Source organism: Macaca mulatta, chromosome 11 (genome assembly GCF_049350105.2).
Source record: "Macaca mulatta isolate MMU2019108-1 chromosome 11, T2T-MMU8v2.0, whole genome shotgun sequence".
Classification (NCBI taxonomy): domain Eukaryota; kingdom Metazoa; phylum Chordata; class Mammalia; order Primates; family Cercopithecidae; genus Macaca; species Macaca mulatta.
In genome coordinates this window covers 8,508,127-8,535,249 of record NC_133416.1, presented here as the reverse complement: position 1 = coordinate 8,535,249, position 27,123 = coordinate 8,508,127, and the positions used below count along the sequence as shown (strand labels likewise).

The 27,123-nt window shown below is 39.1% G+C and overlaps 1 protein-coding gene and 1 long non-coding RNA gene across 11 annotated transcripts in view; one reads left to right on the top strand and one right to left on the bottom strand.

Moving 5' to 3' along the window:
• Positions 1 to 27,123, bottom strand: part of LOC144332767 (uncharacterized) — a 42,285-nt gene that overhangs the window by 14,381 nt on the left and 781 nt on the right. The window contains exon 2 of the long non-coding RNA XR_013400848.1: positions 2,753 to 2,831. This is a non-coding gene — a long non-coding RNA (uncharacterized LOC144332767). The remainder of the gene's footprint in view (positions 1 to 2,752; positions 2,832 to 27,123) is intronic.
• Positions 25,508 to 27,123, top strand: part of CD163 (CD163 molecule) — a 34,684-nt gene continuing 33,068 nt past the window's right edge. For all 10 annotated transcript variants that reach the window (XR_013400845.1, XR_013400847.1, XR_013400846.1 and 7 more), the window contains exons 1-2: positions 25,508 to 25,681; positions 26,769 to 26,855. Coding sequence is in view for 7 of the 10 variants with exons in the window: in XM_077953513.1 (XP_077809639.1) it covers positions 25,636 to 25,681; positions 26,769 to 26,855 (133 nt within the window). In the remaining 3 variants the exon portion in view is untranslated. The remainder of the gene's footprint in view (positions 25,682 to 26,768; positions 26,856 to 27,123) is intronic.

Genomic DNA, 27,123 nt, shown 5'->3' with positions numbered 1-27,123 from the left:
TCCTGGAGAAACAGAGATATATGACCTTTCATATGGAGAATTCAAAATACTTGTGTTGAGAAAACTCGAAGAAATTCAAAATAACACTGAGAAGGAATTCAGATTTCTGTCAGATAAATTTAACAAAGAAATCGAAATGATTAAAAAGAATCAAGCAGAAATTCTGGAGGAAAAAATTGCAGTTGTCATACTGAAGAACACAACATAATCTTTTAATAGCATAATTGATCAAACAGAAGAAAGAATTAGTGTTGGCCAGACACGGTGGCTCATGCCTGTAATCCCAGCACTTTGGGAGGCTGAGGTGGGTGGGTCACCTGAGGTCAGGAGTTCGAGACCAGACTGACTAACATGGAGAAACCCTGTCTCTACTAAAAATACAAAATTAGCTGGACACAGTGGTGCATGCCTGTAATTCCAGCTACTCAGGAGGCTGAGGCAGGAGAATTGCTTGAACCCAAGAGGCAGAGGTTGCAGTGAGCCAAGATCATGCCATTGCACTCCAGCTTGGGCAACAAGAGTGAAACTCCATCTAAAAAAAGAAACAAACAAACAAAAACAGTGAAGCACACCTACAGAATCTAGAAAATAGACTCAAAAGGGTAATTCTAAGAGTTATTGACCTTAAAGAGGAAGGAGAGAAAAACATAGGAATAGAAAGTTTATTTAAGGGCTAATAACAGAGAACTTCCTTATTGGAAGGGTTAAGAACAGAGAACTTCTCTTCAGAACCTAGAGGAAGATATCAATATTTGAGTTCAAGAAGGTTATACAACAAACAGATTTAACCCAAAGAAGACTACCTCAGGCATTTAATAATCAAACTTCCAAAGTTCAAGAATAAAGAAAGGATCTTAAAAGCAGCAAGAGAAAAGAAGCAAGTAACAAACAAGGGAGCTCAATACATCTGGCAGCAGACTTTTCGGGAAACCTTGCAGGCCAAGAGAGAGTGGCATTACATATTTAAAGTGCTGAAGGAAACAACAACAACAACAACAACAACTTTTACTCAAGAATAGTATATCTGGTGAAAATATCCTTCAAACACAAAGGAGGAATAAACACTTTCCCAAACAAACAAAACTTGAGAGACTTTATCAACGATATACCTGTCTTATAAGAAATGCTAAAGACAGTACTTAAATCAGAAAGAAAAAAAACATAATGAGAAATAAGTAATCATATGAAGGTATAAAACTCACTGGTAATAGTAAATACACAGAAAAACACAGAATATTGTACCACTGCAATTGTATTTTGTAAACTACTCTTATCCTAATTAGAAAGATGAAGCAATGAACCAATCAAAAATAATAACTATGACAACTTTTCAAGACATAGTCAAGACAAAAAGATGTTAATAGAAACAAGAAAAAGTTAAGTTGGGGGATGAAGTTAAGGCATAGAATTTTTTTTCTTTTTGCTTGTTTGTTTATGCAAACAGTGGTAAGTTATTATCAGGTTAAAATAATGGGTTATAAGAGAATATTTGCAAGCCTCATGGTAACTTCAAACAAGAAAACACACAAGCAATACCAAAAAAAAAAAAAAAAAAAAAAGAAAAAGTAAAAGAAAAAGAGAAGCAAGAGACTAAATCCTATCACCAGAGAAAATTATCTTCACTAAAGGAAAGAAAGAAGAAAGAAAAGGCCACAAATAACCAGAAAACAACAAAATGGCAGGAGTAAGTTCTCACTTAATAATACCATTGAATGTAAATAGACTAAACTCTCCAATTGAAAGACATAGACTGGCTGAATAGATGAAAAAACAAGACCTATTGATCTGTTGTCTACAAGAAACGCACTTCACCTGTAAAGACACCAGAGGACTGAAAATAAAGAAATGGAAAATGATATTTCATGCCACTGGAAACCGGAAAGGAGCAGGAGTAGCTATACTTACACCAGAAAAAATAGATTTTAAGGCAAAAACTGTATGAAGAGAAAAAGAAAGTCACTATATGATGACAAAGTGGTCAATTCAGCAAGAGGATGTAAAAATTTTAAATATATATGCATCCAACATGGGAGTAGTCAGATATATAAAGCAAATATTATTAGCACTAAAAGGAGAGATAAGCTCCAATGCAATCATAGCTGGAGACCAAAATCTCACTTTCAGCATTTGACAGATCATCCAGACAGAAAATCAGCAAAGAAATATCAGACTTAATCTGCACCATAGACCAAATGGATCTAAAATATATTTACAGAACATTTCTTCCAACATAAGAATTTAAAAATTTTTTAAAAATTGAAATAATACTAAGCATCTTCACTGACAACAAAGGAATAAAACCAGAAATCAATAATGAAGAATTTTGAAAATTATATAAATACATGGAAATTAAGCCACGTGTTCCTTAATGACTAGTGGGTCAATGGAAAAATTAAGAAAATGTAAAATTTTCTTGAAACATAAGATAACGGAAACACAACACACCAAAACCTATGGGATACAGCAAAAGAAGTACTATGAGGGAAGTTTATAAGTGCCTACATTAAAAAAAGAGAGGAAACTTTAGATAGACAATCTAATGGTGCACCATAAAGAACTAGAAAAGCAAGGGCAAACCAACGTCAAAATTAGTAGAAAAAAGGTAATGAAAGGGGATGGAGCAAAGATGGCCAAATAAAGACATATCTGCTCTAAAGCTCCCACTGAGAAGGATGGTGTATTAGTCTGTTTTCATGCTGCTGATAAAGACATACCCAAGACTGGGAAGAAAAAGAGGTTTAATTGGACTTACAGTTCCACATGACTGGGGAGACCTCAGAATCGTGGCAGGAGGGAAAATGTACTTCTTACACAGCAGTGTCAAGAGAAAACTGAGGAAAAAGCAAAAGCAGAAACCCCTAATAAACCCTTCAGATCTAATGAAACTTATTCACTATCATGAGAATAGCACAAGAAAGACTGGCCTCCATGATACAATTACCTCTCCCTGGGTTCTTCCCACAACATGTGGGAATTCTGGGAGATACAATTCAAGTTGAGGTTTATGTGGGGACACAGCCAAATCATATCTTCCCACCCCTGACCCTTCCAAATCTCATGTCTTCATGTTTAAAAACCAATTATGTCTTCCCAACAGTCCCCCAAAGTCTTAACTCATTTCAGCATTAACCCAAAAGTCCACACAGTCCAAAGTCTCATCTGAGACAAGGCAAGTCCCTTTTGCTGATAAGCCTGCAAAATCAAAAGGAAGCTAGTTACTTCCTAGACACCATGCGGGTACAGGTATTGGGTAAATACAGCAATTCCAAATGGGGGAAATTGGCCAAAACAAAGGGATTACAGGGCCCACGCAAGTCCAAAATCCAGTGGGGCAGTCAAATTTTAAAGCTCCAAAATAATCTCTGTTGACTCTGGGTCTCATATCCAGGTCATGCTGATGCGAGAGGTGGATTCCCTTGGGCTTGGGCAGCCCTGCTCCTTTGGCTTTGCAGGGTATAGCCTCCCTCCTGGCTGCTTTCATGGGCTGGCATTGAATGTCTGTGGATTTTTCAGGTGTACGGTGCAAGCTGTCAGTGGATCTACCATTCTGGGGTCTGGAGGATGGTGGCTCTCTTCTCACCATTTTACCAGGTGGTACCCTGTAGGATGGTACTATAGGACTATGTGTGGGGGTTCCAACCCCACATTTCGCTTCCACACTGTCCTAGCAGACGTTCTCCATGAGGGCCCCCCCCCCACAGCAAACTTTTACCTGGGCATCCAGGCATTTACACACGTCTTCTGAAATCTAGGCAGAGCTTCCCAAACCTCAATTCTTGACTTCTCTGCACCCACTGGCTCAACACCACATGGAAAATGCCAAAGCTTGGGGCTTGCATCTTCCGAAGCCACAGCCTGGGCTCTACGTTGGCCCCTTTCAGCCATGGCTAGAGTGGCTGGGACACAGGACACCAAGTCCCTAGGCTGCACACAGCATGGAGACCCTGTGCCTGGCCCACAAAACCACTTTTTCCTCCTGGGCTTCCAGGCCTGTGATGGAGGGTCTGTCATGAAGGCCTTGACATGGCCTTGAGACATTTTCCCCAAGGTCTTCAGTATTAATATTAGGCTCCATGCTACTTAATGCAAATTTCTGCAGCTGGCTTGAATATCTTCTCAAAAAATTGTTTTTTTTCTGCAAATTTTTCAAACTTTTATGCTCTGCTTTCTTTATAAAACTGAATGCCTTTAACAGTACCCAGGTCACCTCTTGAATGCTTTGCTGCTTGGAATTTTTTTTTTTATTATTATTATACTTTAAGTTCTAGGGTACATGTGCACAAAATACAGATTTGTTACATATGTATGCATGTGCCATGAAGGTGTGCTGCACCCATTAACTTGTCATTTACATTAAGTATATCTCCTAATGCTATCCATCCCCATCCCCCCAACTGACAGGCCCCAGTGTGTGATGTTCTCCATCCCATGTCCAAGTGTTCTCATTGTTCATTTCTCACCTATGAGTGAGAACATGCAGTGTTTGGTTTTCTGTCATTGCAATAGTTTGCTCAGAATGATAGTTTCCAGCTGAATCCATGTCCCTACAAAGGACAGGAACTCATCCTTTTTTATGGCTGCATGGTACTCCATGGTGTATATGTCACATTTTCTTACTCCAGTCTATCATTGATGGATGTTTGGGTTGGTTCCAAGTCTTTGCTATTGTAAATAGTGCCACAATAAATGTATCTGTGCATGTGTCTTTATAGCAGCATGATTTATAATCCTTTGGGTATATATACAGTAATGGGATGGCTAGTTCAAATGGTATTGCTAGTTCTAGATCCTTGAGGAATCACCACACTGTTTTCCACAATGGTTGAACTAGTTTACAGTACCATCAACAGTGTAAAAATGTTCCTATTTCTCCACATCCTGTCCAGCACCTGTTGTTTCCTGACTTTTCAATGATCGTCATTCTAACTGGTGTGAGATGGTACCTCATTGTGGTTTTGATTTGCATTTCTCTGATGGCCAGTGATGATGAGCATTTTTTCATGTGTCTCTTGGCTGCATAAATGTCTTCTTTTGAGAAGTGTCTGTTCATATCCTTTGCCCACTTTTTGATGGGGTTGTTTGATTTTTTCTTGTAAATTTGTTTAAGTTCTTTATAGATTCTGAATATTAGTCCTTTGTCAGATGGGTAGATTGTAAAAATTTTCTGCCATTCTATAGGTTGCCTGTTCACTCTGATAGTAGTTTCTTTTGCTGTGCAGAAGCTCTTTAGTTTAATTAGATCCCATTTGTCAATTTTGGCTTTTGTTGCCATTGCTTTTGGTGTTTTAGTCATGAAGTCCTTGCCCATGCCTATGTCCTGAATGGTATTGCCTAGGCTTTCTTCTAGGGTTTTTATGGTTTTAGGTCTAACATTTAAGTCTCTAATCCATCTTGAATTAATTTTTGTATAAGGTATAAGGAAGGGATCCAGTTTCAGCTTTCTACTTATGGCTAGCCAGTTTTCCCAGCACAATTTATTAAATACGGGATTCTTTCCCCATTTCTTGTTTTTGTCAGGTTTGTCAAAGACCACATGGTTGTAGATGTGTGGTATTATTTCTGAGGGCTCTGCTCTGTTCCATTTGTCTATATCTCTGTTTTGGTCCCAGTACCATGCTATTTTGGTTACTGTAGTCTTGTAGTATAGTTTGAAGTCAGGTAGTGTGATGCCTCCAGCTTTGTTCTTTTGGCTTAGGATTTTCTTGGCAATGAGGGCTGTTTTTGGTTCCATATGAACTTCAAAGTAGTTTTTTCCAGTTCTGTGAAGAAAGTCATTGGTAGCTTGATGGAAGTGGCATTGAATCTATAAATTACCTTGGGCAGTATGGCCATTTTCACGATATTGATTCTTCCAATCCATGAGCATGGAATGTTCTTCCATTTGTTTTTGTCCTCTTTTATTTCATTGAGCAGTGTTTTGTAGTTCTCCTTGAAGAGGTCCTCACATCCCTTGTAAGTTGGATTCCTAGGTATTTTATTCTCTTTGAAGCAATTGTGAATGGGAGTTCACTCATGATTTGGCTCTCTGCTTGTCTGTTATTGGTGTTTAAGAATGCTTGTGATTTTTGCACGTTGATTTTGTATTCTGAGACTTTGCTGAAGTTGGCTATGAGCTTAAGGAGATTTTGGGCTGAAACAATGGGATTTTTCTAAATATAAAATCATGTCATCTGCAAACAGGGACAATTTGACTTCCTCTTTTCCTAATTGAATGTCTTTTATTTCTTTCTCCTGCATGATTGTCCTGCCCTGACCAGAACTTCCAACACTATGTTAAATAGGAGTGGTGAGAGCGGCCACCCTTTTCTTGTGCTGGTTTTCAAAGGGAATGCTTCCTGTTTTCGCCCATTCAGTGTGATATTGTCTGTGGGTCTGTCATAAATAGCTCTTATTATTTTGAGATATGTTCCATCAATACCTAGTTTGTTGAGAGTTTTTAGCATGAAGCGCTGTTGAATTTTGTCAAAGGCCTTTCCTGCATCTATTGAGATAATCATGTGGTTTTTGTCTTTGGTTCTGTTTATATGATGGATTACGTTTATTGATTTGCATATGTTGAACCAGTCTTGCATCCCAGGAATGAAGCCAACTTGATGGTGGTGTATAAACTTTTTGATGGGCTGCTGGATTCAGTTTGCCAGTATTTTATTGAGGATTTTTGCATCGATGTTCATCAGCGATGTTGGTTTAAAATTCTCTCTTTTTGTGTGGGTCTCTGTCAGGCGTTTGTATCAGGATGATGCTGGCCTCATAATATGAGTTAGGAAGAATTCCCTCTTTCTCTATTGATTGAAATAGTTTCAGAAGGAATGGTACCAGCTCCTCTTTGTACCTCTGGTAGAATTCCACTGTGAATCCGTCTAGTCCTGGACTTTTTTTGGTTGGTAGGGTATTAATTATTGCCTCTATTTCAGAGTCTGTTATTGGTCTATTCAGGGATTCGCCTTCTTCCTGGTTTAGTTTTGGGAGGGTGTATGTGTCCAGGAATTTATCTATTTCTTCTAGATTTTCTAGTTTATTTGCGTAGAGGTGTTTATAGTATTCTCTGATGGTAGTTTGTATTTCTATGGGATCTGTGGTGATAGCCCCTTTATCATTTTTTATTGCATCTATTTGTTTCTTCTCTCTTTTCTTCTTTATAAGTATTTGCTAGCGGTCTATCACTTTGTTGATCTTTTCAAAAAAACCAGCTCCTGAATTCATTGCTTTTTTGAAGGGTTTTTTGTGTCTCTATCTCCTTCAGTTCTGCTCTGATCTTAGTTATTTTTTGCCTTCTCCTAGCTTTTGAATGTGTTTGCTCTTGCTTCTCTAGTTCTTTTGATTGTGATGTTAGGGTGTCAATTTTAGACTTTCCTGCTTTCTCTTGTGGGCATTTGGTGCTATAAATTTCCCTCTACACACTGCTTTAAATGTGTCCCAGAAATTCTGGTATGTTGTGTCTTTGTTCTCATTGGTTTCAAAGAATATCTTTATTTCTGCCTTCATTTTGTTATGTACCCAGTAGTCATTCAGGAGCAGGTTGTTCAGTTTCCATGTAGTTGAGTGGTTTTGAGTGAGTTTCTTAATGCTGAGTTCTAATTTGATTGCACTGTGGTCTGAGAGACAGTGTGTTATAATTTCTATTCTTTTACATTTGCTGAGGAGTGCTTTACTTCCAAGTATGTGGTCAATTTTGGAATAAGTGCGATGTAGTGCTGAGAAGAATGTATATTCTGTTGATTTGGGGTGGAGAGTTCTGTAGGTGTCTATTAGGTGTGCTTGGTGCAGAGCTGAGTTCAATTCCTGGATATCCTTGTTAACTTTCTGTCTCATTGATCTGTCTAATGTTGACAGTAACATTAAAGTCTCCCATTATTATTGTGTGGCAGTCTAAGTCTCTTTGTAGGTCTCTAAGGACTTGTTTTATGAATCTGGGTACTCTTGTATTGGGTACATATATTTAGGATAGTTAGCGCTTCTTATTGAATTGATCCCTTTACCATTATCAATGACCTTCTTTTTCTCTTTTGATGTTTGTTGGTTTAATATCTGTTTAATCAGAGACTAGGATTGCAACACCCTGTTTTTTGTTTTGTTTTGTTTTTTGCTTTTGATTTGCTTGGTAGATCTTCCTCCATCCCTTTATTTTGAGCCTATGTGTGTCTCTGCACATGAGATGTGTCACCTGAATACAGCACACTGATGGGTCTTGACTCTTTGTCCAAGTTTCCAATCTGTGTCTTTTAATTGGAGCATTTAGCCCATTTACATTTAAGGTTAATATTGTTATGTGTGAGTTTGATCCTGTTATTATGATGTTAGCTGGTTATTTTGCTCATTAGTTGATTCAGTTTCTTCCTAGCATTGATGGTCTTTACAATTTGGCATGTTTTTGCAGTGCTGGTACTGGTTGTTCCTTTCCTTGTTTAGTGTTTCTTTCAGGAGCACTTGTAAAGCAGGCTTGGTGGTGACAAAATCTCTCTGCATTTGCTTGTCTGTAAAGGATTTTATTTCTCCTTCACTTATGAAGCTTAATTTGGCTGGATATGAAATTCTGGGTTGAAAATTCTTTTCTTTAAGAATGTTGAATATTGTCCCCCACTCTCTTCTGACTTGTACAGTTTTGGCTGAGAGATCCGCTTTTAGTCTGATGGGCCTCTCTTTGTTGGTAATCCGAGCTTTCTTTCTGGCTGCCCTTAACATTTTTCCCTTCATTTCAACTTTGGTGAATCTGACAATTATGTGTCTTGGAGTTGCTCTTCTTGAGGAGTTTCTTTGTGGCATTCTCTGTATTTCCTGAATTTGAATGTTGGCCTGCCTTGCTAGGTTGGGTATGTTCTCCTGGATAAAATCCTGAAGAGTGTTTTCCAACTTGGTTCCATTCTGCCCATCACTTTCAGGTACACCAATCAGATGTTGATTTGGTCTTTTCACATAGTCCCATGTTTCCTGGAGGCTTTGTTCATTTCTTTTTACTCTTCATTCTCTAAACTTCTCTTATCACTTCATTTCATTCATTTGATCTTCAATTACTGATAGTCTTTCTTCAATTTGATTGAATTGGCTACTAAAACTTGTGCATGTATCACATAGTCCTCATGCCATAGTTTTTGGCTCTGTCAGTTCATTTATCTTCTCTACACTGTTTATTCTAGGTAGCCATTTGACTAATCTTTTTTCAAAGTTTTTAGCTTCTTTGCGATGGTTTCAAACATCCTCCTTTAGCTCAGAGAAGTTTCTTATTACCGATCATCTGAAGCCTTCTTCTCTCAACTTGTCAAAGTCATTCTCCATCCAGCTTTGTTCCATTGCTGGTGAGGAGCTGTGTTCCTTTGGAGGAGAAGAGGTGCTCTGATTTTTAGAATTTTCAGCTTTTCTCCTTGGTTTCTCCCCATCTTTGTGGTTTTATCTACCTTTGGTCTTTGATGATGGTGACATACAGATGGGGTTTTGTTGTGGATGTCCTTGCTGTTTGTTAATTTTCCTCCTTACCATCAGCACCCTCAGCTGCAGATCTGTTGGAGTTTGCTGAGGTCCACTCCAGACTCTGTTTGCCTGGGTATCACCAGTGGAGGCTGCAGAACAGCAAATATTGCAGATGTTGCTGCCTCAACCTTCTTCTGGGAGCTTCATCTCAGAGGCACACCCAGCTGTATGAGGTGCCATTCGGCCCCTACTGGGAGGTGTCTCCCAGTTAGGCTACTCGGGAGTCAGAGACCCACTTGAGGAGGCAGTCTGTCCGTTCTCAGATCTCAAACTCCATGCTGGGAGAGCCACTACTCTTTTCAAAGCTGTCAGACAGGGATGTTTAAGTCTGTAGAAGAGCCGGGCGTGGTGGCTCAAGCCTGTAATCCCAGCACTTTGGGAGGCCGAGACGGGCGGATCACGAGGTCAGGAGATCAAGACCATCCTGGCTAACACGGTGAAACCCCGTCTCTACTAAAAAATACAAAAGAACTAGCCGGGCGAGGTGGCGGGCGCCTGTAGTCCCAGCTACTCGGGAGGCTGAGGCAGGAGAATGGCGTAAACCCGGGAGGCGGAGCTTGCAGTGAGCTGAGATCCCGCCACTGCACTCTAGCCTGGGCGACAGAGCAAGACTCTGTCTCAAAAAAAAAAAAAAAAAAAAAAGTCTGTAGAAGTTTCTGCTGCCTTTCGTTCAGCTATGCCCTGCCCCTAGAGGTGGAGTCTACAGAGGCAGGCAGGCCTCCTTGAACTGCAGTGGGCTCCACCCAGTTCAAGCTTCCTGGCTGCTTTGTTTACCTACTCAAGCCTCAGCAATGGTGGTGCCCCTCCCCCATCCTCACTGCCACCTTGCAGTTTGATCTCAGAGTGCTGTGCTATCAGTGAGTGAGGCTCTGTGGGCATTGGACCCTCCGAGCCAGGTGCAGGATGTTATCTCCTGGTGTGCCATTTGCTAAGACCATTGGAAAAGTGCAGTATTAAGGGGGGAGTGTCCCTATTTTCCAGGTACCATCTGTCTTGGCTTCCCTTGGCTAGGAAAGGGAATTCCCCGACCCCTTGCACTTCCCAGGAGAGGTGATGCCCCACCCTGCTTTGGCTCACAATCCATGGGCTGCATCCACTGTCCGACAAGCGCCAGTGAGATGAACCCACTACCTCAGTTGGAAATGGAGAATTCACCCATCTTCTGCATCACTTACGCTGGGAGCTGTAGACTGGAGCTGTTCCTATTCAGCCATCTTGGAACTGCAACCCTGCTGCTTAGAAATTTCTTTCACAATATACCCTAAATCATCTCTTAAGTTCAAAGTCCCACAAATCTCTAGGACAGGGGCAAAATGCCTCCAGTTTCTTTGCTAAAACATAACAAGAATCACCTTTACTCTAGTTTCCAACAAGTTCCTCATCTCCATCTGAGACCTCGGCCTGGACCTTATTGTCCATATTGCTATTGGCATTTTGGGAAGAGCCATTCAAAAAGTCTCTAGGAGGTTCCAAACTTTCCCATATTTTTCTGTCTTCTTCTGAGCCCTCTAAACAGTTCTAGCCTCTGCTGTTACCCAGTTCCAAACTCACTTCCACGCTTTTTGGTATCTTCTCAGCAATGCCCTACTCCACCAGCAGAAATTTATTGCATTCGTCTGTTTTCATGCTACTGTTAAAGATATACCTGAGACTGTCAAGAAAAAAGAGGTTTAATTGGACTTACAGTTCCACATGGCTAGGGAGGCCTCAGAATCATGGTGGGAAGCAAAAGGCACTTCTTACATGGCAGTGGCAAGAGAAAAATGGGAAAAAGCAAAAGCAGAACCCCCTGATAAACCCATCAGATCTCGTAAAACTTATTCACTATCATGAGAATAGCATGGGAATGACTGGTCCCCATGATTCAATTACCTCCCCCTGGGTCCCTCCCACAACTCGTGGGAATTCTGGGAGATACAATTCAAGTTAAGATTTGAGTGGGGACACAGCCAAACCATATAAGATGGAAACTGTGAGTGAACTCTGCATCTTTAATTGAGGTATTAAAGTTCTCTTATTGGGACTGGCTAGGTGGAGAGCAAGCAACAACAGGGTGAAGCAAGATCCCACCCAGGAGCTGCACATGCAAAAGGAGTTCCCTCCCACTGCCAAGGGAGACAGTGAGGAACTGTGCTTTCCCTCACTGAAAACGAGGTTTTTCCTATAGATCCTTGCAACCTGCAGATGAGGAAGTCCTCTTCTGAGCACATGCTACCAAAGCCTTGGATCCCAAGCACAAAGCTATGCAGAATCATGGCAGCTGCTCGGGTACGTGGCCACTTTGAACAGGCACTGAGACACAGTAGTGTTAGCATACTCCAGCTCTCAGAAATCCCATGAGGAAGATATCTGTCCACTCTCATAAGGAGGGGACCGAAGCCAGGGAGCCAAGTGGCCTTGCTTCCATAGAAGCAAGCCAAAACCCGCTAGCTTGGAATCCTCCCTCAGCCAGCACTGCCAGCTAGAAACTGCCTAAGAAGACTGAGTTCCCCAGGGAGAGGGGCAGCTGCCACCATGTGGCTCCAGGCAGCTGCTTTCCCTCACCACTGGCACAAGTGAGATGGGGAAGATCCACTCCTCCTCACTGGGTGGGGCCTCCTTGTGGGAATCTCAGCATCCCCAGCCAGTGATTTATGGACAGAACACTGGCAACTCTGAAGGGAGCCCCTAGGAAGAGTGGCAGCTGCAGTATCATGGATCAATGATCTTAGTCTTTTCTGTTTGCTGGGTCTGGAGAGGCAGGGCAGCCCAGATGAAGGTAATTTCTCCAAGTTCATTACACCCACCCTGTCAAGGGTCAGACACACTGCTTATTTAAGTGGGTCTCTGACCCTGCTCCTCCTCTCTGAGTGAGACTTCCCAACAGGAGTCTCCAGAACACCTCGTACAGGAGCATTCTGGCTGGCATCAGGCCAGTGCCCCTCTGGGACAGAGCTCCCACAGGAAGGAGCAGGCTGACATCTTCGCTGGTCTACAGCCTTCACTGACAATATCTCCAGGGACAGGAAGGACCCAAGTGAATAGGGGCTGGAGTAGACCCCAAGAAAACTGCAGCAGCCCTAAAGAAGAGACGCCTGACTGCTAAAAGAAAAACAAACAAAATGTAACAACATCAACAAAAAGATGCCACAAAAACCCTTCCAAAAATCAGCAGCCTCAAAGATCAAAGGTAGGTAAACCCATGATGATGAAAAAGGATCATTGCAAAAATGATGAGAACTCAAAAAGCCAGAGTGCCTCTTCTCCTCCAAAAGGTAGTAACATGTCTCCAGCAAGAGTACAGAACTGGGCTAAGGCTGAGACGGATGAATTGACAGAAGTAGGACTCAGAAGATGGGTAATAATGAACTTTGCTGAGCTAAAGGATTATGTTTTAATGCACTGCAAAAAAGCTAAGAACCATGATAAACATTACAGGAGCTGTTAACCAGAATAATCAGTTTGGAGAGGAACATAAATCACCCGATGGAGCTGAAAAACACACTACGAGCACTTCATAATGCAAACACAAGTATCAATAGCTGAATAGACCAAGTGAAAGAAAGATATAAGAGCTTGAATACTGTCTTGCTGAAATAAGGCAGACAGACAAGATTAGTGAAAAAAGAAGGAAAAGGAATGAGCAAAACCTCTGAGAACTATGGAACTATGTTAAAAGACTGAACCTACAAATGATAGGTGTACATGAAAGAGATGGGGATAACGGAACCAAGTTGGAAAACACACTTCAGGATATAATCCAGGTGAAATTCCCTAACCTAGCAACCCAGGCTATCAATCAAATTCAGGAAATCCAGAGAACCTCAGTAAAATACTCTATGAGATCAACCCCAAGACACATAATCATCAGATTCTCCAAGATTGAAATGAAGGAAAAAATGTTAATGCTAGCCAGAGAGAATGGCCAGGTCACCTATAAAGGGAAGCTCATCAGACTAACAGCAGACCTCTCAACAGACAACCTACAAGCCAGAGGAGATTGGGGGCCAGTTTTCAACATTCTTAAAGAAAGAATTTTCAACCTAGAACTCAATACCCTGCCAAACTAAGCTTCATAAATTAAAGAAAAATAAAATATATTTCAGACAAGCAAATGCTGAGGGAATTTTTCACCACCAGGCCTGCTTTGCAAGCACTCCTGAAGGAAGCATTAAATATGGAAAAGAAACACCATTACCAGCCACTACAAAAACACACTGAAATACACAGATCAGTGACACTACGAAGCAAACATGTAAACAAGTCTGCAAAATAACCAACTAGCATCATGATGTCAGAATCAAATTTACGCATAACAATATTAGCCTTAAATGTAAAATGGCTAAAAGCCCCAATTAAAAGACATAGAGTAGAAAGCTAAATAGAGTCAAAATCCATCAGTGTGCTGTATTCAAGAGACCCATTGCAAATGCAAGGACACACATAGACCCAAAATAAAAGGATGGAAGAAAATTTACCAAGCAATGGAAAACATAGAAAAGCAGGGGTTGCAATCCTAGTTTCTGACAGAATAGACTTTAAGCCAACAGAGATCAAAAAAGACAAAAAAGGGCATTATGTATTGGTAAAGGGTTCAGCTCAACAAGAAAATCTAACTATCCTAAATGTATATGCACCCAATACAGGAGCACCCAGATTCATAAAGCAAGTTCTTAGTGACCTACAAAGAGACTTAGACTCCTACACAATAGTGGTGGAAGACTTTAACACCACACTGTCAATATTAGACAGATCTTTGAGACAGAAAATTAACAAAGATATTCAGAACTTGAATTCAGCTCTGGACCAAGTTGACCTGATAGACATCTATAGATCTTTCCTTGCCAAAACAACAGAATACATATTCTTCTTGGTGTCACTTACTCTAAAATTAAACACATAATTGGAAGTAAATCACTCCTCAGCAAATGGAAAATAACTGAAATCATAACAAACAGTCTCTCAGACCAGAGTGCAATCAAATTAAAACTCAAGAGTAAGAAACTCATTCAAAATTATACAACTACATGGAAATTGAACAACCTGCTCCTGAATGACTCCTGGGTAAATAATGAAATTAATGCAGAAATTAAGAGAAAACCAATGAAAACAAAGAGACAATGTACCAGTATCTCTGGGATGCAACTAAAGCAGTGTTAAAAGAGAAATTTATAGCACTAAATGCTCACATCAAAAAGCTAGAAAGATCTCAAATTGATACCCTAGCATCACAATTAAAAGAACTAGAAACCAAGCACAAGCAAACCTCAAAGCTAGCAGAAGACAAGAAATAATCAAGATTAGAGAGGAGCTGAAGGAGGCAGAACAAAAAAAAAAAAAAAAAAAAAACCTTTCAAAAAAATCAATGAATCCAGAAGCTGATTTTTTTGAAAAAATTAATAAAATAGACTGCTAGCTAGACTAAGAAGAAAAGAGAGAAGAATCAAATAGACACAATAAAAAATGATAAAAGGGATATTGCCACTCACCCCACAGAAATACAACCATCATCAGAGAATACTTTAAACAGCTCTATGCAAATAAACTAGAAAATCTAGAAGAAATGGATATATTCCTGGACATATACACCCTCCCGAGACTGAACCAGGAAGAATTTGAATCCCTGGATAGACCAATAACAAGTTCCCAAACTGAGGCAGTAACAAACAGCCTACCAACCAAAAAAAAAAAAAAAAAAAAAAAGCCCAGGACCAGATGGATTTACAGCTGAATTCTACCAGAAATACAAAAAGGAGCTGATACCATTCCTTCTGAAACTATTCCAAACAATTGGAAACGAGGAATTCCTCCATAAGTCATTCTATGAGGCCGGAATCATCCTGATAGCAAAACCAGGCAGAGATACAACAAAAAGGAAAACTTCAGGCCAATATCCCTGACGAAGGTAGATGCAAAAATTTTCAATAAAATACTGCAAACTGAATCCAGCAGCACATCAAAAAGCTTATCCACCACAATCAAGTAGGCTGCATTTCCAGGATGAAAGGCTGGTTCAACATACATAAATCAATAAATGTGATTTGTCACATAAACAGACCTAAAGACAAAAAACACATGATTATCTCAATAGACACAGAATAAACCTTTGATAAAATTCAACATACTTTCATGTTAAAAATTCTCAACAAACTAGATATTGAAGGAACATACCTCCAAATAATAAGAGCCACTTATGGCAAACCCACAGCCAATATCATACTGAATGGGCAAAAGCTGGAAGCATTCCCCTTGAAAACCATCGCAGACAAGGATGCCCTCTCTCACCACTCCTGTTCAACGTAGTTTCGGAAGTTCTGGCCAGGGCAATCAGGCAAGAGAAAGAAATAAAGAGTATTCAGATAGGAAGGGAGGAAGTCAAAATTTCTTTGTTTGCAGATGACATGATCGTATATCTAGAAAACCTCATTGTCTCAACCCGAAAGCTTTTTAAGCTGATAAACAACTTCAGCAAAATCTCAGGATACAAAATCATTGTGCAGAAGTCACAAGCATTCCTATACACCAACAACAGGCAAGCAGAAAGCCAAATTATGAGTGAACTCCCATTCACAGTTGCTACAAAGATAACAAAATACCTAGGAACACAGGTAACAAGGGAAATGAAGGACCTCTTCAAGGAGAACTACAAATCTCTGCTCAAGGAAACCAGAGAGAACACAAACAAATGGAAAAATATTCCATGCTTATGGATAGGAAGAATCAATATTGTGAAAATGGCCATACTGCCCAAAGTAATTAATCAATTCAATGCTATTCCCATTAAAGTACCACTGATACTCTTCACAGAATTAGAAAAAACTACTTTAAATTTCATATGGAACTGAAAAAGAGCCCGTATAGCCAAGATAATTCTAAGCAAAAAGAACAAAGCTGGAGGCATCACCATACAGGACTTCAAACAATACTATAAGGCTACAATAACCAAAACAGCATGGTACTGGTACAAAAACAGACATATAGACCAATGGAACAGAATAGAGAACTCAGAAATAAGATCACACATCTACAACCATCTAATGTTTGACAAACCTGACCAAAACAAGCAATGGAGAAAGGATTCCCTATTTAACAAATGGTGCTGGGAAAACTGGCTATCCATTTGCAGAAAATTGAAACGGACCCCTTCTTCACACCTTATACAAAAATTAACTTAAGATGGATTAAAGACTTAAATGTAAAACCCAAAACTATAAAAACCATAGAAGAAAATCTAGGCAATATAGTTAAGGACATAGGCATAAGCAAAGATTTCATGATGAAATCGTCAAAAGCAACTGCAACAAAAGCAAAAATTGACAAATGGGATCTCACTAAACTAAAGAGCTTCTGTAGAGCAAAACAGATTATCATCAGAGTGAACAGGCAACCTGCAGAGTGGGGGAAATCTGCAATTTAGCCATCTGACAAAGGTCTAATATCCAGAATCTACAAGGAACTCAAACAAATTTACAAGAAAAAAAAAAAAAACTCCATTAAAAAGTGGGCAAAGGATATTAATAGACCCTTCTCAAAAGAAGACATTTATGCAGCCAACAAACATATGAAAAAAAGCTCAACATCACTGATCATTAGACAAATGCAAATCAAAACCACAATGAGATACTGTCTCATGCCAGTCAGAATGGCCATTATTAGAAAGTCAAGAAACAACAGATGCTGGTGAGGTTGTGGAGTAAAAGGAACACTTTTACACTGTTGGTGGGAATGTAAATTAGTTCAACCATTGTGGAAGATGGTGTGATGATTCCTCAAAGATCTAGAACCAGAAATACCATTTGACCCAGCAATCCCATTATTGAGTATATACCCAAAGGAATATAAATTATTCTATTACAAAGATACATGCACATGTATGTTCATTGCAGCACTATTCACAATAATAAGAACAATGGACTCAACCCAAATGCCCATTAACGATAGACTGGATAAAGAAAATGTAGTACATATACACCATGGAATACTATGTGGCCATAAAAAGGAATGAGGTCATGTCCTTTGCAGGGACATGGATGAAGCTGGAAGCCATTATCTTCAGCAAACTAATGCAAGAACAGAAAACCAAACATCACATGTTCTCACTTATAAGTGGGAGCTGAACAACGAGATCACATGGACACAGTGAAGGGAGTAACATACACTGGGGCCTGTCAGGTGGTGGGGTGGGGGCAGGAAGAGTATTAGGGAAAAGAGCTAATGCATGCTGGGCTTAATATCTAGGTGATGAGTTGTTAGGTGCACAAACCACTATGGCACATGTCTACCTATGTAACAAACCTGCACATCCTGCACATATACCCCAGAACTAAAAATAAAAATTTGAGGTAAAAAAAGGAAAGTCATTCTCCTGCCTCTGCATCCCAAATAGCTGGGATTACAGGCGTGTGCCACCACCCAGCTAATTTTGTGTTTTCAGTAGAGGCAGAGTTCCACCATGTTGGTCAGACTGGTCTTGAACTCCTGACCTCAAGTGATCCCCGCTTCTGCCTCCCAAAGTGCTAGGATCACAGGTGTGAGCCACCATTTCCAGCCCAGTCCAGCTTTCTTCCATGGTATTATTAAAAACAAGAATTGCTCTGTTCCTGAACTCCTATAAGCTGAAACTAGATGAATTTTAAGGAGTAAGTCTCATGCTTGATCCTTTGGTCACAAGAAAGTTACCAAACCACCCAATTCCATAATTCCATCTATAAACCATGATGAGAAGTTGATGTTTCCATGCTGTAGAGAGCTTTTCTGAAGGTTTCACAATAAGACTTTATGTCATAATGAGACTCCTATCCCTCTTAATGCCCACTTTTTTACTTGAGAAGATAATGGTTACTTGATTTATTCAATTCGTTGTTTTTTGCTTGAGTTCACGGCTCAAAACCATCATGCAAACTCGGATTGTCATATTAGTGTGAATTTCACTTTGTACTTTCCCTTTTAAAACTTCTTATCTGTCACTTGTTAATTTTTTTTCAGAAGTACAATTCCTGGCAAAATAATACTGGCCTAACACTTTGGGATGTTAACAAAAAGCTATGGAATAGACAAAATTAAACTTTATAATGGGCACCATCCAGGTAGACAGCCTGACAGTCACTTCCTTCAAAACTCCCTTCTTGCTCAAATGTTACTAAAAGGGTTTTGACACTGACTGTTAGCCTCCTTTTACTCCTTCCAGTGTGAGATTAGACCAGCAACCTAGAACAGGTTCATCCCAGCACTGAGGGATGTCAAAACCTAACTACAAGTTGATTGATCAATTATGATTTTGGAGAAAGATCTTGATCAAAAGGGGAAAATGAGAAAGTTCTCAGAATCAAGATGGAGTCACTAGTGTTTTGTTTCTTTTTTTTTCTTTTTCTTTTTTTTTTTTTTTTTTTAAAAAAAAAGCAAAAACCAAACCAAAACAGAACAAACTCTGACAAATAGAGCTGGGGAAGGCTGTGACGAGAGGGTTCTCATACACAAATGCCTGATAACAAAAATTATCACAAAAAACTGCAAAAAATACAAGGCCATCGCATCCATACACACACAAAAATGCTTCTGCAAGGACATCTGTCCAGCAATTTCCTGTCTAACCTTGAATTGGTATCACCCCTGTTATTGATCTTTGTAGCCAAGAATAATTATATCAAAATATCAGGTAATCCTCTTCATTTTTTCTTTAAAAAACTTTGTCTTTCTTCTCTGAACATGCACATAGTTTACGATGGCATGTGTTTTCTCATTGCAATGCCATATTCCTGAATAAATATCCTTTTCTTCTAGAAAGCCTCTGTTTGTTATTTAGGTTGACACACATATCCATTTATTTTCTGTTTCTTCTACTTTTGGATTTCAAGCGGACATAATTGAATCAATGATAATCCTTGGGAAATGGAATATTGTTATTGGTACATGTATATACTTTATTTGGTATATACTTTATTTAGTACATGTATATACTTTATTTGGCAGTCATTTACTCCAGTAGTAATTAAACACTGGTGAGCCCACCTCTACATCCCATCATTTCTACCACACTATATGACCCTTCTATAAGGCATTCTTACATCTACTTTTGCCCTTTTGCAAGCTCTCTTTTATACTGTAGTCAGAGTCATTGTTGAAAACAGAAATTTGATCATATCACTATTCTGCTTGCCAAACTTCAGGGTCTTCCTTATTACCCTATGTTCTATTTCCATAAATATTTTTTGGAAAGCAAGACTCATTTAGACTGAGTTTCCAAATGCATAGCTTAAATTTGTATTCAACATACAGGAATAGTAAGGGGGAAATAATCTGAGATAAAGAACAAAATTCAGTTAATTAAAGAGTAAGAGGAGTCAGGGCTGGGCGCGGTGGCTCACGCCTGTAATCCCAGCACTTTGGGAGGCTGAGGCGGGCAGATCACGAGGTCAGGAGATCGAGACCATCCTGACTAACATGGTGAAACCCTGTCTCTACCAAAAATACAAAAAATAGCCGGGCATGGTGGCGGGCGCCTGTAGTCCCAGCTACTCGGGAGGCTGAGGCAGGAGAATGACGTGAACCCGGGAGGCGGAGCTTGCAGTGAGCTGAGATCCGGCCACTGCACTCCAGCCTGGGCAACAGAGTGAGACTCCGTCTCAAAAAAAAAAAAAAAAAAAAAAGTAAGAGGAGTCAGAAGACACTGTGCTATGGGGTTTTGATGGGGAAAAAATCTGATATGAGCAATTAAGAACTTTCAAAAATGGCTGAAAAGGATAGCTGAAGAAATTGAAACCATAGTTCTAACACTCTAGCAGAGAGGGTAATTAAGTCTAGATGGCCATTCTACCTGAACTGCAACAGATGGCTGGACAATTAATTTTATTCAGTGATTAGGCTGGGCACAGTGGCTCAGGCCTATAATCCCAGCACTTTGGGAGGCCGAGGCAAGTGGATCACTTGAGGTCAGGAGTTTGAGACCAGCCTGGCCAGCATGGTGAAACCTCCTCTCTACTAAAAATACAAAAGTTAGGTGGGTGTGGTGGCACATGCCTGTAGTCCCAGCTACTCAGAGGCTGAGGCAGGAGAATCACTTGAACCCGGGAAGCAGAGGTTGCAGTGAGCCAAGATCATGCCACTGCACTCCAGCCTGGGCGACAGAGCGAGACTCCGTCTCAAATAATAATAATAAAAATAAAATACATAAAGAAATGCAGCCTTAAAAAATATTTTTTGTATCCTGCAAATTTACTGAGTTCATTTATTAGTTCTAACAGCTTTTTTTTGGGGGGGGAGCGGGTAAAGTCTCTAGAGTTGATAGTATATAAGAAAAAAAGAAAATAACACTATTCAGTGATTGAACCTAAGAAAAAGAAGAAGTTGAACTTGAGTTTGCTCAGCATTCTAAAGAGGCTATATATTGGACAAATTAAGAAGAGAGCACAGATTCTGTCTTGTTGGGTGGTAGAAAACTGAGTAAGAAAAAGGCATAGGCTTGTTCTAGAATTTACATAATAATACCATACACCTGCAATTTATATGTAGAGCTTTTCAATGCAGCAATACAGAAACTTATTTCACTGTTAAAAACCTATCTGACTGACAAAATTACTTTATGCCAAAAAGGGACACAATGAGATTACTAACAAGCCTCAAATCTATTCCAAAATTCAGAACAAGTTTCAAAATCTGATACCACTCCCTTTATTTATTCCTCTTCTTTTTCTAATTCTGCATAAATATGCCCACACAAAAATGTCACAGATTTCTGAGTAAATCATCTGCTAACTTCCAGGTCCACTCAACATTTTGGTATCTTCAGCTACCCCCAAGCCTGGCCCTTTTTGGAGGGTTTGACCTGTACCATTATTGTTGTAAACCTTAAAGATTGAGCTGCTGGTGGACTTCTCTCTTTCTTTTGTCCTCCACCAGTGATAGCTCACAAAGATTTTTAAAAACAGCTTTATTGGAGCATAGTTAATATACACTAAGTTGCCCATATTTAAAGTGTTCAATTTGTTTAGTTTTGATGTATGTGTATACCTGTGAAATTACCAACACAATCAAGACAATGAACATATCAATTACTCTAAAAACTTCATCATGATTATCCCTTATTGTGATTCTTCCCTTGAACTCCTTCCCATCCCTCTCTAAGCAGCCACTGCTTCTAGTCACAACTGATTAATTTTCACTTTCCAGAATTCTATATAAATAGAATCATGCAGTATAAGATTTGTAAGAATATACTGTCCAACACCGCTATTGAAATTAACCTATTTTCTGCTTTTACAGCACCAATAACAATTAGCTTTTAAACTTTATCTTTTGCCATTAACTAGCCTTGCACAGTTAATCACATTTTACAAGAGTAAAATTTCACAGATCTCTTTCACTGTGTCATAAAATACAGTAAGAAGGAATCAATTTAGTTTACCCAATACCAAATCTGTATTAGTCAGGGTCTTTCAGAGAGGCGGATCCAGTAGGATATATATATAGACATTGAGAGTGAATTTATTAGGGGAATTGGCTTGCATAATTTTGGTGGCTGAGAAGTCCCATGATAGGCGGTCTGTAAGCTGAAGACCATGGGATGACTGTAGCATGACTCAGCCCAAGTCCAAAGGCCTCAGCACCAGGGAAGCCCATGGTGCAACTCTCAGTCTGAGGCTAAAAGTCTTAGCATTCTGGAGCCACTCCAGATATAATTGCTGTAGTTGAAAGGCCAGTGAGCCTGCAGTTCTGCTGTCCAAAGTAGCACAAGAAAAGTCTGTCCCAGCTCTCAGAGAGAGATCAATTTTCCTTCTGCATTTGTTCTCTCTGGTTCCCTGACGCAGGCCAGCACTGAGGGAAGATCTTCCCCACCTAGTCCACTCAGACTCACACACTAATCTTATCCATTATTTTGGATGTGTCTGGAAGCACTCTTACAGACCCATGGAAAATAATGCTTTATCAAGTGTCTAGATCGTCCTTAATCCAATCAAGTTGACACCTAAAATTATGTCTATAAATGCACCCCTTGTCAACTTGGCACCCATACTTAATTGCATCTCCTTAAACTATACTTAATTTCCAAATAAAGGCGATACCAAAGGAATAGTTCTGTCTAACATGTTGTAATTAACAGAATGCACTATCCTGTATGCAACCAAAAATGTACCGATGTCTTCCCCAGAATTCAACTTTCAGAATTTCAACATTCTGAATTGTAATTTCTGCAGTTTTTGATGTTAGGAATTTTTAGATTTCAGAGATGTTGATCTTTAGGGATGTTGAACTTTGGGATTTTAACATTTAGGATTATGGCATTTCTAATTGCATGTTTTGAGATTATAATCAGTACTCCTCCCGACTCCCCAAAAAAGAAACTACACAACATGGACTCAGAGGTTTGTAAACAGCAATTTATTTCTTTGTTTTGGAGGCTGGGAAGTCCAAGATCAAGATCCTGTCAGATTCAGTGTCTGGTGAGAGTCCACTTCCAGGGTTATAGATTACCATTTTTAAGCTGTACTTCACATGGCAAAAGGGATCAGTCGTCTCTCAGGGATCTCTTTCATGAGGGCAGTAACCCCATTCATGAAGGCGGAGCCCTCATGACCTAGTTATCTCCCAAAGGCCCTATCTACTAATACCTTGGAGGTTAGGATCTCAACATATGAATTTTGAGGAGACACAAACATTTAGACCATAGCACTAAGTAATATTTTGTTTAATTCCAGACGTCGTAAACTAAACTTTGCTGAGTTTTAAATTATTTTTATTGCTTTAGATATTTCAAGGTTTAGTCTAGAACACTGTTATGTTCTTGGAAACAATTTGATTCTTTGGATCTTGTCTTTAAAATTTGTTAGGTGGGATCCAAACAGCAAGTAGCTAGGGCTAATTATTTCCCACCACTGTAGTAAGACTCATCTGTGAACTCTACCAAATACCCCATGAATTGTGAGTTTTCCATGTGAACGGTCACTTTTCCTGGCCCTGTGTGTAACTCTAATCCTTTCATTATTCTTTCCCCAAACTCAGGTAATTTGCTCACATGCATGCACTTAACAATACTCAGCTGAATACTCAAAGGGGACTCTACAGATATTCAGCTCTCTCTCCTTGCCTCCTCCCTACTCCCGCTCTCTCTCTCTCTCTCTCTCTCTCTCTCTCCCTGCAACTTTCTCCTCTATGAGACTATTTCCTGTGAATCCTAGCCACCTTAGTCTCCCAGATTCTCAGCTGCTTCTCCCCAACTCTGGTACTCCTCTGATCATTCTCTGGGTTTCCTACTCCATGGTAGCCTGGAAACTATCTAAAGGCAGTAAACTCAGCTTAGCTGCTCATCACTCATGGATCACAATCCTTGAGATCCAGGCAACAACTATTCTTGTTGCCTCATTTTCAGTGTCTTGAAAATCACTGCTACACATATTTGGTTTGGCTTTTAGTTGTTTCAGGTGGGATGGTAAACACACTTCCTGTTTCTTCATTTTGAATGAAAGCAAAAATGTCTTGTTCACCTAGCTTTTTAATTTTGCACCAGTCTATTTCTTCCATTTTTCTACTATATCTTTTCAAGTAGGCTCTTATTCTACTAGGTTTTTGCTATAATATTCACTTTCACTGCATTTAGTCTTGCTCTTATTTCCATTTTTACCCTGGCCACCAATCATCCTCAAAGTTGCTAGCAAGATGAAATATGTAAAAGACAAAGCACTTTAATATTCATGTTTCAAACTATTTAATGTCATTACTTGCCTGCAGTGTAAAATTATAATTCTTTACCTTGGTATATAAAACTCCTCTTCATGTAGTCCTTGTTTACCTCAGCGATGATAACAACATTATCAACAACAACAAAAAGGTAATATCGAGCCTACCATCTGGGAGGGACTGGTAGATGTCTTTTTTAAAAAAAGGCAGTTCCTATCCTGGTATCTTAAGACTAGCAAGTAAGATAAACAATAAATATAAAAACATAATCGACAGTCCTCATAAGTACAGGGTATCTTGAGTGTTTATTTTCTGGGGTCATTCAGGGTTGGAGTTATTTCTCCTAATGAAGGGATGATTAACTGAGAAATAAAGTATACGTGAGTAAGAATTATCTTAGAGAAAGGTACTGGTAGGGAGGCAGTAAACACAGAAGGAACAATATGTATGACATACCATGAGGCAGGGAGAGATTTGGCATGCCCAAGAAATGGAAGAAAGCAGGGTGCCTTTGTTGACTGGGTTCTAGTGAATGTTTCTTTGGAAGGCTGGAGGTGCTACTTTAATTCCCCATTTCAGGCCCATCACTAACACCTGACAATTTGTATGCCATGATGAACTATTAGTAGTTATTTCGAGCTGATGTGTTTTTATATATAAATATTCATTTGTATGTGCTATTTCTTATGCCTTAAACTCCTTTATCATTTGTCCCTTTGGCAATGTTTTTCTCATCTTTTAGGACACAATTTAAGCCTTTCCTCAGAGAAAAGAGTTTTCTGACTGTTCATTCCTTTCTCTCAATAGATAGGACTACTTCATCCATTATTTTTACCCCCACACTTTAACTTTATGTTCATTGTTGTTATCATATGTGTTTCTCTTACTTGAATCTGAGTTATATAGAGCTAAAACCATGTTTTGCTAATTTTTGTTTCACCATTTGTAATATCAGTAATAGTCATGGCTAATTCTCTTGGTGTACTTCATCCCATTAGAAAAGAAATGACAAATGCTGTGTCTCAACAACTTACACAAAATTACTCATTAGACACATTTGATTATGGAAATAAAATTAAAAGTGGATATAATAAAACATTAATTATTTAATTATGTTTTACCTGTTTTGCTTTAGTTTTTTTACATAATTTTTCTACATGACAGTACCTTTTTGTATCTCATATATTTGTCCAAAATGAAGTTCAAAAATGTAAAATATTTAATTAAGCAACAGCAGCATATGAGTTAGTATTTCCTCTAATTTTTCGAAATCTGTGGGAAGTGTTTCCCAATTTCCTTTGGTTGTTTCATGTCCCATATTGAAGAAAACATGAGTACGAAATGGAACCTCAGCTCTTTCAATGACTTCCCTTTTTGGGTTGACTCCGCCTCCGTATGTAGCCTTTTCATTTTCATGAGAGTGAAGTGATTTTTAGAATTCTTAGTCCTTTTCTTTAGAAGAACATTTCTACGGAATAATACAAGAAGATTTAAGAATCATTGAAGTTATAAAACTTTGGAATGAACAAACTCAGAATGGTGCTACTTGAAGACTCTGGATCTGCTGGTAAAAGCTTCTCATTTATTCTACATTTCCCCTTTAATGGGGTATATTATTATGACAGTCAATGGATGTGATTTAAAAGTGATTGGCATGAGGAGAGTAAGGAGTGGAAAAAGGACATAGGCTTATATGGCAGCATCTTTGATTTGCCATAGATTCAAAATTGAAGATGTGATATAGGAATCAGAGTTGGCATTAATTTTGTAAAACTGCTGAGGTGAAATTAAGTCAGGAACTAAAGTTAACTGAAATGTATTGAGTATGAAAAAATCGTTGTTAGAAAAGATGGAATACGCAGAAATGAATATGGATAGAGAGTTAATTACATAAAGAAGATTATCTACTCTGATAAGTGAGTTATCTATTTCAAGAGTTATTTGGACATGTTAAAATCATTTAGCAGTTTTAGTTTTAAATTAGTGTTGGGTTAGAGTAATAAGAAGATATGAGAGTAATAACAGCATTAAAGAGTGTATTATGTGATAATGATACAGGTAAAGATGACAAGATTTAATATTTGAGCTTTTCAGATATGAATATCGTCACTTTATTCCATCAAGGTATTGTTCAGCTAGCTACCATTTGGCAAGCATCAAGCCAGGTACTGGTGAAATTATGGTGAACATGATAGATATAATTCATTTACTCATGGAACTTATCCTCTATCAGTGCGGCTCAGGTAGTCTTGAAGATGGGGGCATCCGTAATTGAATATCGAGATGGTTAGGGAATAGAGAAATCTCAGGATACCTTCCCTGTGCCTGCTGGGAGAATTGTCTACTATAAGTTTCATTGATGTTGTTCTCATTTTCCAAGTTTTAAGGGTTGCCCTTGCAATTCTCATTTCCACCACCAACCTTCTTCTAGTCCCTCACCTCTAGGTTGCCTATAAACATGAACATTTTCAAAGCTATTTCACTTAAACTATATGAGCCTGGGTATGAATGTTTCCTGCCCACCTTGCAATTTAAAAGGAAGGGTTTTCTGTCTTGGTTTGACCTTCTTTGTTAATTAACCTCTGAAACTGTCTATCTTCTCCAAAGTCTTTTTTTGGGAAGATGCTACTTTTGCCCTCTTTTTTTTTTCACAGACGTCAGAAGACATTTTGTCAACTTGAGTCCCTTCACTATTGCTGTGGTCTTACTTCTCAGTGCCTGTTTTGTCACCAGTTCTCTTGGTGAGTACTCTGTCAAATTTACTTACAGCCTTCACCCACTCTGACAAGAACAGTTAAAAAGCAAACAATTTTTCTGAAGGCTGAGTAGCATCTAAAAACTAGGTGACATGCTCCATGTATTCAAAGGATCAGATATTATTAAAAGCACACAATAAAAATCTAACCATGCGACACCAAAATATTAGCATGGTTCCTCACCAAATAAAATAAACTCACAGCAGAAAGATGAATTTTACTTAAAGATTAGAAATAATGTTGAGCTAAAAAA